Below are 19,318 nucleotides of genomic sequence, written 5' to 3'. Positions count from 1 at the left end.
CGAAAGTAGTTGCTTACCCCCTTTATTCGAAAGTAGACTTTGTTTACTCTTTAAAACGATGATTCTTCCGTATGTTTTGCCCTTAATTGAATCTAGTGGTTTGATGTGAGCAAATTTAATTGACTCCATTAACGGATGACTAATTAGGCGGAAGTAATGCTGAGTTCTGACTAATTTCACTTGTCTTTTCATCCAACCTCTTAGTAAGCTTACTCATACTGTAGCCGAGAATTCACCTAATCTTCTGCGCCTGTCATTAAAATCTGCTTAAAGTTCTTTAAGTTGGTAGAATTCGTTTGTAAAATTGAAGCGAGTGTTTTACATATTTCTTCTCGAAGAAATATGTAAAACTTTGATAACTTTTCTTTGTTTCAGTTTTTTGTTTTGGTCTTTACACTCCAATTATTTAACCAAACATTTCGACCTTGTTTCTGAAGCATAGATATTTTCCCATTAATACTATCCTAAGCACAACAAGACAATCTGGTTTTATTAACTGAGTTGTTGATGTACATTGGCCACAAAGACGTTTCGAGCGTTAGCCCTTCGTCAGAGCGAATGATCTGTTTAAACAGATCTTAAATCTTTGCTCTAATTAAATAATTTAGCAAGCCAAATTTGAATACCTGTTTCATGTAATTGTAGATAAAAATATCAATTTCTCCTTTTAGAAAGCTTTTGTTAGGGACGAAACTCTATGGGAATTCCCGTGAATTCGCCACTATACATACCGATTTGGTTCCTTGGTAGAAAGATAAAACGTAAATAAGAAATCAAGCCCTCACTGGAACAGTCTTAGAACTTCTGAGTTTCCTCGGTAGACTCCAAGGTTTTTGTACGATGACCAATGATATCTGTCCTATTGCGACTATGTTTCGTCTCTTTCTTAGATTCACCCAATCTAATATGTGCAGTCAAAGTGTTCTTTACTCAAGATGTTAGTTTCATTTTGCTAACACTTAAATTTCTTTCAGCATCTTTGCCAGGGAAGTGATAGAGGCAAGCAGGTAAAAGTCTACAGTAAATGTTAGCCTTTAGCCTTAAGAGAGTTTCGTCATCGAGCCCTTGTCATCACGTTAAGCTTCAAGGAGACTACGACATAATCCTTCAACAAACAACGAGAGCGGAAAATGAAGAATATCAAAACAGATTGTAAATGGAGAACTTTAGCAATTAACACAGGACGCGAGGCAGCCTTGGTTGATGACAGTAATCATTGCATAATAATAATATTAAGAATAATAACAATCATTACAAAAAAGATATAGATCGAAAAAATGAAAATGAGCGAAAACCTATTCTAAAAACATGCTTTTCTAATGACCTCGAAACATTTGTTTTCTATTTATCTCTCTTGATGTAAAAAAATAACTAGATAACTACTTTCATAAATCAATAAAGTATTGCATTGTCAAAGTAATGCAATACACACATGGTAAATATCAAAGTTGCCGGAGCATTTCATTTATGTTTCTTTAAAATTTTATGAATTACTGGTGTTTTTTTCTTTTTCAGAGCTCCTCCCGTTGTTCAGGCCAGGTAAATTCTGCTTCATTATAGTTACATGGCATTTGGGAAGAATTTTAAGCGGGGTTGTATACGACATATGATTAGAGTCTGGGCAGAAGAGAGGATCTGCAAAGTGTCACGAGGGGTTTGACAAGAGTTCATGCCACATCCATTTTGATGCATGATGTTTTATTTTTGCCTTTTTCAGAACATCTCCCGCACTACCTTCCGGTGGGGAAGTAGTTCTTCGTTCAGAACCGAGGCAGTTCCTTTTTCCTTTTTTAACAATCTTATTCCCAAGACAGGATCTTTAACTAACCAATCCTGTGTCACAAGGATTCTGACAGGAGTTTAAATAAGATCTATACTAATGGAAGATTTAAAAAGAAAAACATTTTTTTTTATTTTGGCCTCTTCCAGGACACCTCCCCCACTACCTCCCCCAGTGGTGGTTGTAGTAGATTCTCCACCATCATCAAAAGACAGCTGTGTAGACTTCTGTTTCAAGTGTGAAAGCGGCTACAGCTGGTACGACTTGCAAGGGAAAGGTAGATACTCATGATCAAATGCTTTCAGAGCCTCACTTGCCAGGACTTATTGTAGCTTATAAATGTGGAGCTTTTTATAAGAAAGAAACGCAAGCAAAACCTATCAGGCATTCAGAACGGTCTGGTCAAATCATTCCTTGATCAAAATCGACGTCATTCATTTACTTATACCTATCAATCTGCCAACGTATTTATCTATCGATTTATACATTTTCAAATTCACTTATGTATTTATTCATTCATTATCATTCGTTCATATCCTTAGTTATTTACTCTCGGAACTAAATTGCATTGAATCAGCGTCCTGACGTTCTTCGATTTGACAGCTTATTTACGGATAAGAAAAAGAAATTTAAAAATTAAGTCATCAGATTCTATTGAGCAAGGTCTATATAGGATAGCAACATCCAAATATGAATATGTGGAATTTTTTCTCTTTAAAACTATTGTAAGAAAATGTTATTATTCTCGTTTGTTACAGCCGAAACGCCTCATACCGTTGAACAAAAAATAGAAAGATCCGTTTTCGTGTTTAGCATTCAAGATGTTACTGAATTAGCAACTCTTAACTCACCTCGCCTTTGCAAACCCACATTCGAAGAATGTAGAACTTCTAGTCTTTGGATTTCTGCAGCGAAGTCAAGCTTCAAAAGAAGAGATGATCCTCTTTGGTGAGGTGCAATATAAGCACTTGCCAAAGAGAAACTGGAAAAATTCAGGCATCATCGGGATTCGAACCCAGGCCTCTCAGATACTAGCTAGGTGCTTCTACCAACTGAGCTACGAAGCAGCACGTTGGGGGAGACGAATTTTTAGGCTTAGAAAATATTTTTAGTTGATTAGGTTTCACAACTTCGATTTGCTTCATCATTTTTCAGGTCTCTGCATTGTCCTGTTGCTGCTTGTGGGTTACTTGATCATTGGAATTTTCGCTTTGGCATGGTTATTGGTGAAATGTCTTCACGAGTGCTTCAAACTCATCTCAGCTTTACTTGAGTGAGATATGGATCACATCATTGGTTTATCTACGGAGATGAATTTAAATTGAATCAACATTCCATAGCCTTTTCACTAAATGTTTTGCACTTAAAAAATATGGGGTTTTCATTTCTTCGAATCTGGCACTCCTGAGCAAATTTACTTCGGGTCAGTCGGATCAAGGTAGCGTTCACAAGCTCCCTACCTGATTTCCCCTAAGGCTCTTGTTATTCTAATGACCCGCCCCACCCCTCCCCCCCCCCCCCCCATTATCAATCAATTTTCCATGGTCCGCCCTCTATACTCTGTTATCGACTACTTATATCCCCTACATTCCCCCTCTTGAAAACCATCTGATCCTCTCAAAATCCTTCAAAACCCACCCCCTTACCCAGGCGATAAAAATTACGACGGGTCGCTTTGGACAAATGATTTGACGGTATTGTCTTATTGATGCAAACTGTCTTACTGGAAACCAGTTCTTTCTCTGGTATTGGCGATCGACTGCTAAACTGTTCCGTGCTTCATCAAAACGTTACCTCAGTTTCCTACTCAGCTTCCAACAAAGCTGTTAACATATTCAGTACAAGGCTAAGAAATGAACTTAACTTGTACAGCACCATACGTGGTTGTTATAACAGCAAAGCTGTTACATAGTTTAGCATATGAGAGAGTGTCATCCAGTAAGCTTTAAGAATTATTCGAATAAAGTTTCTCAAAATAAAATTTATCCTAAGTCATTTTAAAATTCTAGAATCCCCGAGTTTTGCACCAAAAGACAATTTTTGCCTTTCTAGTAAACTGATCTCAGTTCAATTACACGCTTGTCGTAGCCTTTACGACAAATGATTAACAAGTTTATCACAGTTTTGTATATTTAGTCGAATTTGCCAAATTTTTTACCCGGGAAAAATATTTTCGACGGTGCGTTTGAAGATTTTTCCGCTTTGGCCAAACTTTTTCAAGTCACCACAAACCATCTGCACTTGTAAAATGTTGGTGAGAACAGAAAATGTGTCTGAAATATACAACTTAGTCGTTAGTGCGGAAAAGGCCCTAAGTTATGAAAATTTCGACAATTTTGTTTTAAACTGACTAGGACGTAATTGCACACAAAAGAAGGGCGTGCATGGGTCAGCTACTGAGTTTCGACCTTTTAAGTCTCTCAAATACAAATACAATACAAAATTAATCGATGTGTCAATGATCACTAACATGTCATTACTCAGAAATGACTACTTTGAGCTCAAGACCGTGGATTTAAAGCTCATGACGTCACAGTGACGTCACCATTGTTGTTACTAATTGGTTAGAACTAAACAGGCTCCTTCTTTCCCAGACTGAATACCCAAAGTTTAAGTTGTTTATCAGTGGAGTGTAGTTACACCTTGACGATTTGACGTGGAAATGAGTAACAACCCGCAGGCCGTAGTGGCTGTTAAGGAAGAGCACGTCATTATCGATGGAGTTCGATTGAAAAAGACGACAGCAGTTATTGCAACAGAACAAGGGTTAGTTTGATGACACTGAAAATGTTCCCTAAGCTTTGATGTAACGAGTTCGGTTGTGAAGATGCATCAGTTTATGGCGATAAAATCTGGTTGCCCGTTCAATCCCTGTGAAGTAGACTTTGTTTACTCTTGAAAACGATGATTCTTCCGTTAGTTTTTGCCCTTAATTGAATTCAGTGGTTTGATGTGCGCAAATTCAATTGACTCCATAAGCGGATGACCAATTAGGCGGAAGTAATGCTGAATACTGACTAATTTCACTTGTCTTTTTTATTCAACCTGTTAGTAAGCTTACTCGTATTGTGGCCGAGAATTCACCTAATCAATTGAGCCTGTCATTAGAATCTACTTAAATTTCTTTAAGTTGGTAGAATTTGTTTGTGAAATTGAAGCGATTGTTTTACATATTTCTTCTCGAAGAAATATGTAAAACTTTGATAACTTTTCTTTGTTTAAATTTTTTGTTTTGATCTTTACACTCCATGGTTAGGCCAAACATTGTGACCTTGTTTGTGAAGCATTGATATTTTGCTATTCAAACGATCCTAAGCTCAACAGTTGTTAATGTACATTGTTCACAAAGACGTTTCGAGCTTTAGCCCCTCGTCAGAGCAAATGATCTATTTAAACAGATCTTAAATCTTTGCTTTAGTTAAATAATTTAGCAAGCCAAATTTGAATACTTGTTGCTCACCTTCAATAATTGTTTCATGTAACTATAGATGAATATCACTTTCACCTTTTTGAAGACTTTTGTCAGGGACGAAACATTTTTTTCCTCTCTGTTCCAGTACTTAATGGGAATTCCCGTGAATTCGCCACTATACATTCCAATTTGGTTCCAAGGTAGAAAGATAAAACGTAAATAAGAAATCAAGCCCTCACTGGATCAGCCTTGGAACTTCTGAGTTTCCTTGGTAGACTCATGGCTTTTGTACGATGACCAATGATATCTGTCCTATTGCAACTATGTTTCGTCTCTCTCTTAGGTTCACTTTATCTAAAATGTGCAGTTTAAGTGTTCTTTACTCTAGATGTTAGTTTCATTTTTCTTACTCCTAAATTTCTTTCAGCATCTTGGCCAGGGAAGTGATAGAGGCAAGTGAAGTCAATTTGCCCCAAAGGTAAAAGTCTTCAGTAAAAGTTAGTCTTTAGTCGTCACGTTAAGCTTCGAGGAGACTTCGACATAATCCTTCAACAAACGACAAAAGTGGAAAATGAAGAATATCAAAACAGATTGTAAATGGAGAACTTAAGCAATTAACACAGGACGCGATGCAGCCTCGGTTGATGATAGCAATCATTGAATAATAATAATAATAATATTAAGAATAATATAAAATGATATGAATCGAAAAAATGAAAATGAGTGAAAACCTATTTTAAAGACATGCTTTTCTAATGATCTCGAAACATTTTTTTCTATTTATCTCTCTTGATGTAAAAAATAACTAGATAACTACTTTCATAAATCAATAAAGTATTGCATTGTCAAAGTAATGCAATACACACCTGGTAAATATCAAAGTTGCCGGAGCATTTCATTTGTGTTTCTTTAAAATTTTATGAATTACTGGTGTTTTTTTCTTTTTCAGGGCTCCTCCCGTTGTTCAGGCCAGGTAAATTCTGCTTCATTATAGTTGCATGGCATTTGGGAAGAATTTTAAGCGGGGTTATATATGACATAAGATTAGAGTCTGGGCAGAAGAGAGGATCTGCAAAGTGTCCCGTGGAGTTTGACAAGAGTTCATGCCACATCCATTTTGATGCATGATATTTTATTTTGGCCATTTACAGAACATCTCCCCCACTTCCCGTTGGGGAAGTAGTTCTTCGTTCAGAGCCGAGACAGTTCTCTCCCCTTTTTTAACAATCTTAATCCCCAAGAGAGGATCTTTAACTAACCAATCCTGTGTCACAATGAGTCTGACAGGAGTTTAAATGACATCTATACTAATGGAAGAATTAAAAAGAAAAACATTTTGTTTATTTTGGCCTCTTCCAGGACACCTCCCCCACTACCTCCCCCAGTGGCGGTTGTAGTAAATTCTCCACCACCATCAAAAGACAGCTGTGTAGACTTTTGTTTCAAGTGTGAAAGCGGCTACAGCTGGTACGACTTGAAAGGGAAAGGTAGATACTCAAATACTTTCAGAGCCTCACTTGGTAGGGCTTATTGTAGCTTATAGATGTGGTGCTTTTTATAAGGAGGAAGAGGCAAGCAAAACCTATCAGGCATTCAGAACGGTCAAATCATTCCTTGATCAAAATTGACATTATTCATTTACTAATACTTATCAATCCCCCAACGCATTTATTTATACATTTTCAAATTCATTTATGCATTTTTTCATTCATTAAATCATTCATGTCCTTAGTTATTTACTCTCAGAGCTGAATTGCATTGATTCAGCGTTCTTGAACAGCTAATTTACGGATAAGAAAAAGAAATTTAATAATTAAGTTATAAGATATTTATAGAGTAAGGTCCGTATAGGATAGCTACATCCGAAAATTAATATGTTGAGTTTTTTGTCATTAAAACTATTATTTAAAAAATGTTATTGTTCTCGTTTGTTACTGCCGAAACACCTCATACCGTTGAACGTTAGCACTTGCCAAAGAGAGCCTGAAAAAAATTCAGGCATCAACGGGACTCGAACCCAGGCCTCTCAGATACTAGCTGAGCGCTCTACCAACTGAGCTACGAAGCCGCACGTTGGGGGAGACAAGTTTTTAGGCTTAGAAAAGATTGTCAATTAATTAGGTTTCAAAACTCTAATTTGCTTCATCATTTTTCAGGTCTCTTTATTGTCCTGTTGCTGCTTGTGGGTTATTTGATCTTTGGAACTATCGGTTTGGCCTGTTTAGTGCTGTATTGTCTTTGCGCTTGCCTCAACTCAGCTCTCTCAGATGAAGATGACTGAGAAATGGATCACATCAATGGTTTATCTACGAAGATGAATTTATATTGAATCAATATTCCATTATCTATAGCGTTTTCACTTAATGTTTTGTACTTAAATAATATGGGTTTTCATCTCTTCGAATTTGGCACTCTTGAGCAGATTTACTTCGGGTCAGTCAGATCAACTAAGCGTTCACAAGCTCTATACCTGATTCCCCCTAAGGCTCTTCTTATTCTTAAGAACCGACCCTCCCCCCCCCCCCCCATTAGCAATCAATTTTCCATGGTCCGCCCTCTATGCTCTATTATCGACTACCTATATCCCTACATTCCGCTGTAAATCACGTAATCCTCTCGAAATCCTCCAAAACCCCCTCCCTACCGTCCCCAGGTGATTAATTATGACCGGTCGCTTTGGACAATTTTTTGTCCAATTTTTTGTTGTCTAATTGATGCAAACTGTCCTATTACAGGCGATCAAGTGCTAAACTGTTCCATGCATCAACAAAAAATTACCTTAGTTTCTTACTCAGCTTCCAACAAAGCCGTTTTCATATTCAGTACAAAGCTAAGAAATAGACTTAACTTGTACAGCACTGTACTAGGTTGTTAGAACAGCAATGCTATGACATAGTTTAGTATATAAGAGAGTGTTTCCAGCAAGCTTTAAGAATTATTTGAATAAAGTTTCTCAAAATAAAATTACGCATTGATTTATGACGTCATATTGACGCATTGGCGCCCCCATCGTCTTTACTAATTGGCTGCAACCAACCAGGGTCCTCCTTTCACCGAAATACGAAAACTCCAAGTTGTTGGTCAGTGGAGTGTAGTCACACCTTAACGATTCGACTTGAAAATGAACAGCAACCTGCAAGCCGTAGAGGCTATTGAGGTAGAGTTCATCTATGAAGTTCCATTGGAAAACATACAGAAGTTGTTACTACAGAGCAAGTCTTCGTTCAGCTGATAACACTAAAAATATTCTCAAAGCTATGATTTAACGAGTTCAGTCATGCAGATGGATCAGTTTACGGCGATGAGATCCGGTTTCTTGTTCAATCCCTTGGTTAGTTAAACTTATAATATTGAAAATTTTTCCATAGCTTTACTCCAATGAGTTTTCCAGCGCAGGTACAAATGTAGATCTGTTTACGGGGATGGGATCTAATCTACTGTTCAACCTTTGCAAATTAAAGAAGAGTCGTTTTAGTCTGTAAGTAAATTCAGTGGTTCAGTGGGAGTTGACTTCATAACCAGATCATAATTAAGCGGAAATGATTCTGAGTTCTGACTCATTTCAATAATTTCTGCTCTCGACCTCTTGGTAAGCTTGCTCAAAACCGAGAGTTCACCATCTCTTGCTCTTCTCTTTCTCCTTCAACTAAACCTTGGAATTCAGTTAATAAGTTTATTGTCATATGACCACTAAGGAGGCCCTTTCCACACTAGCGAACAAGACTAAAATTGTCCCGACCAAATCAAAGAACAAATTTCGTCATGAAGAATTTTCGTTTCGTCTGTTGCATCCGCACAAAAATTTCAAAGCCGCCAAAATCCGTCAGCGCCTGATCTGTTCATACGACCGTCCAGCATAGTTTCCAAAGGGTTCCACCTGCAATTTTCAGGATTATCCTGAGCCTTTTTAAAATTTTAGAATCCCCGAGTTGCAAAAAAGATAATTTTTGCCTCTCTGGTAAACTGATATCTGTTCAATTACACGCTTGTCGTAGCTTATACGACAAATATTTAAATGTCCTAAGGTGGGGTAACCCGCATAACCGGGGTCGCTTTCATAGCAAAAAGCTCAAAAGCGAAACACATATGTTTTAAAACTTTGTACATTTCCCAGCCGTCTTATAGCAGAAATCACCAGAAACCGCAACGGACACACAAGGTGTGTAAAATGTTCACATTTCGGAATATTTAACGCAGTAAATTGACCATATTTCAAACTATTCCTCATAACATATCACGTCAACGGTTCCTCGCGTAACCTAACACCGCGTAACACAACGCGTGACGCTTTCATAAATAAATACATACGTTTCCGAGAATTTCGTCGGCAGTGCGTTTGAAGATTTTTCCGCTTTGGCCAAAATTTTTCAGGTCGCGACATACCATCCGCACTTGTAATATGTTGGTATTGACAGAAAATGTGTCTAAAATAAACAACTTTGGATAAATTAATCGGTGTGTGACTGTGAGGTTGCAAGTCTAACTTTAAGCAATTAAGAGAATTATTTACACTAGTTGCTCTAATGTCAGTCATCATCGACATGTCATTTCTCAGAAATGGCAATTTTGAGCTCAAGACCGTAGACGCCACAGTGACGCTACCATTGTCGCCACTGATTGGTTAGAACTAAAGCTTCTTTCCCAGAAGGGAATTTTATGTTGTTTATCAGTGGAGTGTAGTCACACCTTAACGATTCGACTCGGGAATGGAAAACAACCCGCAGGCCGTAGTGGCTGTTAAGGAAGAGCACGTCATTATCGATGGAGTTCGATTGAAAAAGACGACAGCAGTTGTTGCAACAGAACAAGGGTTAGTTTGTGCTGATAACACTGAAAATGTTCTCAAAGGTTTTATTTAACGAGTTTGGTTAAGAAGATGGATCAGTTTACGGCGATGAGATCTAGTTCCTGTTCAACGCCTGTAAAATAGATTTTGTTAGCCTTTAAAACGATGAATCTACCGTAGGTTTTTACCTTTAATTGAATCAGTGGTTTGATATGAGCCATTCGATTGACTCCATTGGCGGATGACCAAGGCGGAAGTAATGCTGAGTTCTGACTAATTTCATTTGTTGTTCATTCAACCTCTTAGTAAGCTTACTTCAACTGTAGCCGAGAATTCACCAAATCCTTTCTACCTGTCATGAAAGTCTGCTTAAATGTCTTTAAGTCAGTAGAATTCGTTTGTACAAAGCGAGTGTTTTACATATTACTTTGCTTTCTTAAATTTTTTGTTTTCATCTTTACGCTCCAATGATTTAGCCAAACATTGCGACCTTGTTTGTGAAGCTTTGATATTTTGCTGTTAAAACTATCCTAAGCACAACCAGATAATTTGGTTTTATGAGTTGATAATGTAGATGGTCCACCGTAAAGAGTTTCTAAGCGGACGTTTCGAGCGTTAGCCCTTCGTCGGAGCGATTGATCTGCAAGCCATCTGAACATCTGTAGCTCGCCTTTAACAACTGTTTATTGTAATCATAGAAAAACATTACTTTCACCTTTTAGAAAGCTTTTGTTAGGGACAAACATTTTTTTCCCCTCTGTTTCAGTACTTTGTAAGGATTCTCGAGAATTCGCCACTATACATTCCGATTTGGTTCCAAGGTAGAAAGATAAAACGTAAATAAGACTCAAGCACTCACTGGAACATTCTTGGAACTCCTGAGTTTCCTCGGTAGACTCCAGGGGTTTCGTACGATGACCAATGATATCTGTCCTATTGCAACTATGTTTCGTCTCTCTCTTAGATTCACTTTATCTAAAATGTGCAGGTAAAGACTTCTTCACTTTAGATATTACTTTCATTTTGCTAACACTTAAATTTCTTTCAGCATCTTGGCCAGGGAAGTGATAGAGGCAAGTGAAGTCAATTTGCCCGGAAGGTAAAAGTCTACAGTAAATGTTAGCCTTTAACATAAGAGAATATCCTCATCGAAAATTGAGCCCCTGATGTCACGTTAAGCTTCAAGGAGACTACGACAAAATCCTTCAACAAACAGCAAGAGTGGAAAATGAAGAACATCAAAACAGATTGTAAATGGAGAACTTTAGCAATTGAGACAGGACGCGATGCGATCTCGGTTGATAACAATAATCATTGATTAATAATGGTAATGATAATATAAGGAATAATAACAAGTATTACAGACATAAAAACATGCTTTCCTATTGATTTCGAAACATTTATTTTTTATTTATCTCTCTTGACGTACAAAAATAACTAAATGACTATTTTAAAAATCAATTAAGTATTGCATCGTCAAAGGAATATAATTATGATACACACCTTGTAAATATGTTCTGGCCAGGTAAAATTCTGCTTCATTATAGTTACATGGCATTTTGGAAGAATTTTAAGTGGGGTTGTATACGACGTATGATTAGAGTTTGGGCAGAAGAGAGGATCTGCAAAGTGTCACGAGGAGTTTGACAAGAGTTCATGCCACATCCATTTTGATGCATGATATTTTATTCTGGCCTTTTTCAGAACATCTCCCGCACTACCTCCCCTTGGGGAAGTAGTTCTTCATTAAGAATCGAGACAATTCCTTTTCCCTCTTTTAGCAATCCTAATCCTAAGAGAGGATCTTATACCACCTAATCCTGTGTCACAGGGAGTTTGACAGGAGTTTAAATGACATCTATACTATTAGAAGTAATTTAAAAGGAAAAACGTTCTCTATTCTGGCTTCTTCTAGGACCCTTCCCGCACTACCTCCCCCACAGGTTGTTGTGATAGATTCTCCACCACCATCAAATGACGGCTGTTGTGACTTTTGTTTCAAGTGTGAGAGCGGCTACAACTGGTACGACTTGCAAGGAAAAGGTAGATACTACCCTTTCAGGGCCTCACTTGCCAGGGCCCATTGTAGCTTATAAATGTGGAGCTTTTTCCAAGAAAGAAGAGGCGAGCAAAACCTATTAGGCATTCAGAACGGTCCGGTCAAATCATTCCTTGATCAAAATCGACCTTATTCATTTACTTATACCTATCAATCTGCTAACGTATTTATCTATCGATTTATACATTTTCAAATTCATTTATGTATTTATTCGTTCATTAAATCATTCGTTCATGTCCTTAGTTATTTACCCTTGGAGCTGAATTGCATTGATGCAGCGTTCTGGCGTTCTTCGGTTTGAACAGCTAAGAACGGCTCCGGATAAGAAAAATAAATTTAACAATTAAGTTATAACATATTATATGTAAGATAGAGCAAGGTCCGTATAGGATAGCAACATCCGAAGATTAATGTGTTGAGTTTTTCCTCATTAAAACTATTATTTAGAAAATGTTATTGTTCTCGTTTGTTACTGCCGAAACGTCTCATACCGTTGAACGAAAAATAGAAAGATCCGTTATCGTGTTTGGCATTCAAGATGTTACTGAAATTAGCAACTCTTAACTCACCTCACCTTTGCAAACCAACACTCGCAAAATGTAGAACCTCTAGTGTTTGGATTTCTGCAGCCTTAGGTGTAATATAAGCACTTGCCGAAGAGTGCCTGAAAAAATTCAGGCATCAACGGGATTCGAACCCAGGCCTCTCAGATACTAGCTGAGCGCTTCTACCAACTGAGCTACGAAGCCGTACGTTGGGGACACGAATTTTGGGCTTAGAAAATATTTTTAATTGATTAGGTTTCAAAACTCTAATTTGCTTCATCATTTTTCAGGTGTCTTCATTGTCCTGCTGCTGCTTGTGGGTTATTTGATCTTTGGCGTTATAGCTTTGGCATGTTTATTGCTGTATTGTCTTTGCGAGTGCATCTGCTCAGCTAGAGATAACTGAGAAATCTACGAAGATGAATTTAAATTGAATCAATATTCCATTATCTATAGCGTTTTCACTAAATGCTTTAAAAAATAACTTTAATAGTTTGGGTTTTCATTTCTTCAAATTTGGCACTCTTGAGCAGATTTACTTCGGGTCAGTCAGATTAAGGTGGCGATCAAGTGCTAAACTGTTCCATGCTTCATCAAAAAATTACCTCAGTTTCTTACTCAACCTCCAACAAAGCTGTTTTCATATTCAGTACAAAGCTAAGAAATGAACTTAACTCGTACAGCATTATACATGGTTGTTAGAACAGCAATGCTATTACATAGTTTAGTATGTGAGCGAATGTTTTCCGGTAAGCTTGAAGAATTATTTGAATAAAGTTTCTTAAAGTAAAATTACGCTCACTTCATGACGTCATAGTGATGCCCCCATCGTCGTTACTGATTGGCTGGAACCAACCAAGGTCCTTCTTTTCCCGAAATACACAAAGTTCAAGTTGTTTGTGAGTGGAGTGTAGTCACACCTTAACGATTCGACTTGGAAATAGCAACCTGCAAGCCGTAGTGGCAAAACTAAGGTACAGCATGTCATTATCGATGAAATTCCATTGGAAAACAAGACAGAAGTTGTTGCTACAGAGCAAAGATTAGTTAAACTTATCACACTGAAAATTTTTCCAAAGCTTTACTCTCATGAGTTTTCCAGCGCAGGTACAAATGTGGATCTGTTTATGGAGATGAGATCTAACCTACTGTTCAACCTTTGTAAATGAAAGGAGAGTTTTTTAAGTCTGTAAGCGAATTCAATGGTTCATTGGGAGTCAGTGTAGATGACTTCATAACCAGGCCATAATGAAGCGGAAATAATTCTGAGTTCTGACTCATTTCGATGATTTCTGCTCTCGACCTCTTGGTAAGCTTGCTTATAACCGAAAGTTCACCATCTCTTGCTCTTCTCTTTCTCCTTGCCTGCATATCATTACGTAAGAAGAAATTTTCATAAAACTGGAATGAGTGTTATACTTATTTCTTCTTGTAGAAGAAACTTTGCTTTATTCAAATCAATTATGTTGGTCTTTACACTGTAATGATTCAGCAAAAATATCTCAGTATTTTTTTCCTGATACTTCGATATTTTTTGTTGAAATCGTTCATCGAATGCCAGCTCCGTAATTCAGCACCAACCAAAAATCGATTCACCTGCAAGTACGTGATTCAAAACATCCGAACTTAAAGGTATTCAAATTCAATTTCGAGGTTATGATGATTTGAACTGACTTAAAAAGCCTTCTTCTCTCGATAGGGTTACATGGCCTGTTGGGCATGCCGTAAAGGAAAAACATTTTTCTATTTTGGCCAGGACATCTCCCCTACTACCTCCCCCAGGGGTGGTTGTAGTAGATTCTCGACCACCATCAAATGACAGCTGCGCTGAATTTTGCTTCAAGCATGAAACCAGGTACAGCTGGTACGACTTACGGGGGAAAGCTAGGCATTCAGATGCTTTCAGAGCCTCACTTGTCAGGGCTCACTTTAGCTTACAATCAAGCAATCGGAGTTGTCTAGTCAAATCATACCTTGGTCAAATTGAAGTTATTTATTTACGTGTACTTATCAATCCCCCATCGTATTTCTTTATTTATTCATTTGTTTGATTACTTATCTTGGCTGTCGAACGGTATTGAATCAACGCCCTGCAGTTCTTCGATTTGAACAGCTAATTTACGGATAAGAAAAAAAAACTAAAACCTAGGGAATGAAATTTTGGGAAGAGAGATCTGTGCACATCGAATTAAACGCGGCGAAGTCCCAATAAAAAAGCATTTCTCTTAGTTTTTCCTAATAAAAAGCAGTCAACAAGCAAAGATTCCTGTTGTCGTTGGTTTGTGTTAGACGTCCTATTGTTGTAAGAAAATCGAACAGATACGATTTCACGTTCGGCAAGCCGCATTTACCCAAAATGGAACTAGCTACTCTGAACCCACTTTGCCTTTGCTAAGTCACACTGGAAAAAAAAAGAACTTCAAGTATTTGGATTTCCCCTGCAATTAAAGATTGTGGCCGACACTTCCAACAATTCCTGTTAGGTTGGCAGGTAGGATCTCTTGTTAAAGGTTTTAAGCTGAATAGAAAACATAATCAGTTGATCAGTTAAAAAGTCTCTATTATATATGTGATTAGTTTCATCGTTTTTCAGGTACATGCTTTGTCATGTTGCTTCTAGTGGGTTATGTGATTTTTGGAGTTGTCATTTTGGCATTATAGCTGTTAGCCTGTTTTCTGGAAGATGGGGGATTGATTGAATAATACAGCTGACTGAAAAGATCATAAAATTCATGCTTTGGGAATGATTCGGGGGTTGCATCAGAGTCACTGACACCAATCAGTGTTCGTAGTACACAACAGCTGCTACTGGTATATCAATCGATGATATACCAATACAGAAAATACGTGATTGCAGCAAGTATGGACAAGAATATCATCAAAAAGGGAAAATAGAACAGGAAAAGGCAGCACAAACCTGAAAAAAAGGAATTTTTAAACTTACAATCCAGTTGCAACAGTATAATCTCAAGGTTATTATGACCATGCATTACAGTTTTCTTGAATATGATTGGTGGATGAACTGACTTATTTTTCACTTGTAATTCTGTAGAGTTGTAATCGAAGAGTGTCATCGGACAGTTGGATGTGATCGGAAACCTTTAATGGGACAGTTATGTCAGCCAATCACATTGAGTTTACTTAAATAAATTCACCAATCAAAGAACTGATCACAGTAGCCATAGCTATGGCCCACCATCCCAAGCTAGGCCAGGGATATCACAATATAGAAAGCTGTTTTCTCGAGTTTTTCAGAGTGTTTTTCTCAATGACTGTTATAATTAAATGTTTGAAGATTGGAATTACACGCCCTTCTATAAATGAATATCTATTTTTTGGAAATTGTAATAGCTGTTATCAATTAGTAAAATGACTTTGTGTCGTCCAGTTGGCCAGTAATCATCCTCGTAATTAACAAATCGGCCTCCAAATTTAGGTTTATTCGATTTGGTTGATCACTCGTATGATTTCAGACTGAGTGGACTCCACACAGTCCTATAACCATCATTATCATCATCATTAACTGGATATTCTTATTCATTTATTTATCTATTTGCGACATGGTCCACGTCGAGACAAAATACCTTTTCCTTCTTCATCGTACCACTTATACCGACTGTCGCACCCACAACAAATGTCCACACAGCCTTGTGATACTTCAGATGTTACCTCGAGATTATCTTGGCTGTCAGGTAATGCTATATCTGGGCAGCTGGCAGGTGGTGCGCTTGGGTTTGGGAAAACGCTGAAGTCACAATAACACAACATTTAAACCTCGCCTTCAAAATTTTTAAGACTGTACACATTCGATTCGGATTCAGGGGGGAAATCATATAGTTTTCAGGGAAACAGGGGGGGAATCATTCGCTGCCAATTAACTGCTAATGAGGGAAGATTATAGGACTATCATATAGTCTGATGGGGGGGGGGGGGTGAGAAGGAAGGAAGGGGGATCAGGTAAATTTCATCGTGACTCCGCCAATTTTCCCCTACACCTTTCCTTGGGTGATTAAGACCGGTCCCTTGGCAAAGGTAAGGGTCGTCATGGCGAGGGACTTGAACACGTTGGTTTTGACAATGTTCAATCACTAAAATATCGATTAAGGGCCTAGATTACTCTATTTAGGAAACCAAACATACGCTATTTCTCCATATTTGTCAGTTCTCATAACCAAGTCGTCACATAATCTAGATAATATCCAGTTTACGAGTTTGGCTTTGAAGTTAACGCTTAAGGGCTTCTGAGTTAGCTTAATGTAAGCCTGAGGTTGGTGTCGTATTATCACGCCACCCACAAAAACACATTTTGGGGGAAATATTCGGTTGCATTTATCAATATTAGATTATGGAAATCACAAAACATGAAACTAAATGCCAATGGAAAATAACTTCTCTGTCATTTTCGAACCGTCTAACTTCGGTTTATATCACCACTGAATAGGAATGTAAGTCGAATACTTCAAGGACAAAGAGCTAAGTACCCAAGTAAAACACTGCATCTTCTTCTTTGCAGAAATAAACATAAATGAATTAATAGCTCAGAGCAAACTGAACGCTTTTTTCCTATACTGACCCTTCACCTTCAACTTCGCTTCTGTCAATCCTGACGCGCTGTTCTCGAATAACTGTCATTTCTTCTCCAATTTCCTTCATTCTCAGATTACACTGAACTTATTTTCCATTAAGTTGTTGCCACCAAAATACTAATACATGTGATCTGGTGAAAAAGAGCCTCAATCTGCATCAACCAATCAGCGTCTGAGTAGGCTTTCGTGACGTCATTGACCAAGATGAAGAGATATGTTCAGGTTTAACCGTTAATGACACTCATTTATGCATCACAACGTGTCCTCATTAAATAAATTTCCCCCGAAATAAACAAACTTGCACAGCCATGTCGACCATGAAGTGTATGAAAACCCAATCAGACATGACGTTCTATGAATTATACGCGATAAATCCTGAAGAAAAATGATGAATCATAACAAGATCACAAACAAGTATTACAGCTTCATGAGTTTTACCAGAAACAAGAAACTTTGCATTTAAAGTGAAAATCCCCCGACCAATTTCTCGAAACAACTAATCCATTACCGCAAGGTCTTATGTAAATTAGATGGAAAAAACGGAAAATGATAACACTCTCCATACAGTCTTCAAAATGTCTTTGAACCGTCGAGTTGACATTATGTTACAAATACCAAAAGATACCGTCTTGGTTTTCGAGCAATTTGCTCTAAAAGCTATTTATTTTACTCTTCCTGTAATGAAATTATACATGTTTTGTCTAAAAACTTACACATTCTGCCTTTTGTTGCCGATATCTCTATCCATTAACAGGTTTTTTTTCCACACAAATCTATTATTTATAGCAATGGTGGTTTGGTAATGTTATTTACCTTTTTACTTATTCATAACTTTTTGCATATCGGCAACTCAATACCTTCTTAACGAATTAAGCAATTGATAATAATTTGCCATCGGGTTAAATTTTTATACCTGTTACCGTGAAAAATTCCTCAAACAAAACTCTTCAATGACTACACGCCTTTATAATCTTTGCGCAATTCTAAAGCATTTATCTTTTTTGTTATTTATCACACTGATTCAAGTTAAATATAATTATCACAACAAGAGATCCGACACCTTGCATTGCAAAAGCAACAACAAAGACGAAAAGTAATGGTCTTGTTTTTTTTTTTTTCGTTTTTGTGTGTGTATAAAAAATTTTCGAACCTCAATCGGTTCGAGAAACACCCAAACAATGGCCAATTTTCAACTACCTTGACTGGGATTAGCTAAGCCAGCACCAGGTCCCTCAGGGGGCAAGTTGTTCACTTATCAGCCTTTTATAAGACGTTCTCTGCAAAATTAAAGTAACGAGACAAAGAAAGATTGTTGGCACATTGACGAAACGTTTACGGGCACAATATAATAATCACTGAAAGTGTATTTTATTTTCAATGAAACAAAACTTGTTCAAATGCACAATTCATAATTGATCAAACCCCGGCAAATAAAAAACGCTTGTATTTTGAAAAATGCACATCTCCTGACGTCATGGCGAGTTGTTATGGAACCAAAAGCCAAGGAATTCTGAGGCAGTGAGGGTAGTCATCTCGAGTGTATTTCGCAGCCTCGTGACGTCATGGCGGGTTGCCATGAAACCACTGTCCAGGGAATACTGAGGTAATTAGGGGCAGTCAATTCTCGGAAATATGAATTGGTAACTTTTAACCTGAAAACAAGAAGAATGTAAATAATTGTTTGAATTCATCCGTCCGTTACAAAAAATCAAGTTGTTGTGTTTTCCTTCTTTAATGGAGATTATTTCCACCGCTATATCCAAGAATCTCACGAATTTCCAGCCGACACAAACGCCTCTTCTCCTAAGATAAGTAAATTAGATTAAATACGAGACAAAAAAAAATTTCCTCTTAGGAAATTATTTAACCGGCTAGGATTTCAAAGAGGAGTACGAGCTGTCCAAAATAACAATAGGGGGCAGAAAAATAGAGCGTTCTTAGTAAAGATAAAAACACATCAAATTAGGGGCAGACACTAATGATGGGCACCCACAGACACATACACAGAGGAACTACTTTAATTCATTTTTGATATTTTTTGGAAGTGTAGCTCTGCTGCAAGCAATGTGAAGTTCCATCTTGGATAGAAATGGTACTTCATGAATAAATCACGTTTTAGTATTACAATTTGTGAGAGGGTAACTTTTCTG

The 19,318-nt window shown here is 37.5% G+C and overlaps 4 protein-coding genes across 4 annotated transcripts in view; 3 read left to right on the top strand and 1 right to left on the bottom strand.

Annotated features, from left to right (window-relative positions):
* The window catches only part of LOC113670283 (uncharacterized), a 3,415-nt gene extending 297 nt beyond the window's left edge, over positions 1 to 3,118 (top strand). The window contains exons 2-5 of the mRNA XM_089188580.1: positions 975 to 1,007; positions 1,516 to 1,539; positions 1,930 to 2,057; positions 2,936 to 3,118. Coding sequence (XP_089044706.1) covers positions 975 to 1,007; positions 1,516 to 1,539; positions 1,930 to 2,057; positions 2,936 to 3,057 — 307 coding nt within the window. The 3' untranslated portion in view covers positions 3,058 to 3,118. The remainder of the gene's footprint in view (positions 1 to 974; positions 1,008 to 1,515; positions 1,540 to 1,929; positions 2,058 to 2,935) is intronic.
* A 1,208-nt stretch (positions 3,119 to 4,326) lies between these two features.
* On the top strand, positions 4,327 to 8,156 carry LOC113670293 (uncharacterized). The gene is made up of 5 exons (XM_089188579.1): positions 4,327 to 4,546; positions 5,620 to 5,670; positions 6,142 to 6,165; positions 6,552 to 6,679; positions 7,349 to 8,156. Exons 1-5 carry the CDS (start codon positions 4,443 to 4,445, stop codon positions 7,471 to 7,473), a joined length of 432 nt encoding a protein of 143 aa, XP_089044705.1. The 5' UTR covers positions 4,327 to 4,442; the 3' UTR covers positions 7,474 to 8,156.
* Positions 8,157 to 9,740: 1,584 nt separating this feature from the next.
* LOC149036820 (uncharacterized) lies at positions 9,741 to 13,374 on the top strand. Its single transcript, XM_089188577.1, has 4 exons — positions 9,741 to 10,002; positions 11,027 to 11,077; positions 11,894 to 12,021; positions 12,873 to 13,374. The coding sequence occupies exons 1-4, from the start codon at positions 9,899 to 9,901 to the stop codon at positions 12,986 to 12,988; spliced, it is 399 nt and encodes a 132-aa protein (XP_089044703.1). The 5' UTR covers positions 9,741 to 9,898; the 3' UTR covers positions 12,989 to 13,374.
* A 618-nt stretch (positions 13,375 to 13,992) lies between these two features.
* On the bottom strand, positions 13,993 to 17,317 carry LOC113670297 (uncharacterized). The gene is made up of 3 exons (XM_089188578.1): positions 17,156 to 17,317; positions 16,167 to 16,327; positions 13,993 to 15,499 (listed from the first exon to the last, which is right to left on the bottom strand). Exons 1-3 carry the CDS (start codon positions 17,233 to 17,235, stop codon positions 15,399 to 15,401), a joined length of 342 nt encoding a protein of 113 aa, XP_089044704.1. The 5' UTR covers positions 17,236 to 17,317; the 3' UTR covers positions 13,993 to 15,398.
* Between the last annotated feature and the right edge of the window lie 2,001 nt (positions 17,318 to 19,318).

This window comes from Pocillopora damicornis, chromosome 12, assembly GCF_964200805.1.
Source record: "Pocillopora damicornis chromosome 12, jaPocDami1.2, whole genome shotgun sequence".
In the NCBI taxonomy this organism is placed as follows: domain Eukaryota; kingdom Metazoa; phylum Cnidaria; class Anthozoa; order Scleractinia; family Pocilloporidae; genus Pocillopora; species Pocillopora damicornis.
This window is presented reverse-complemented; position numbering and strand designations above follow the sequence as displayed.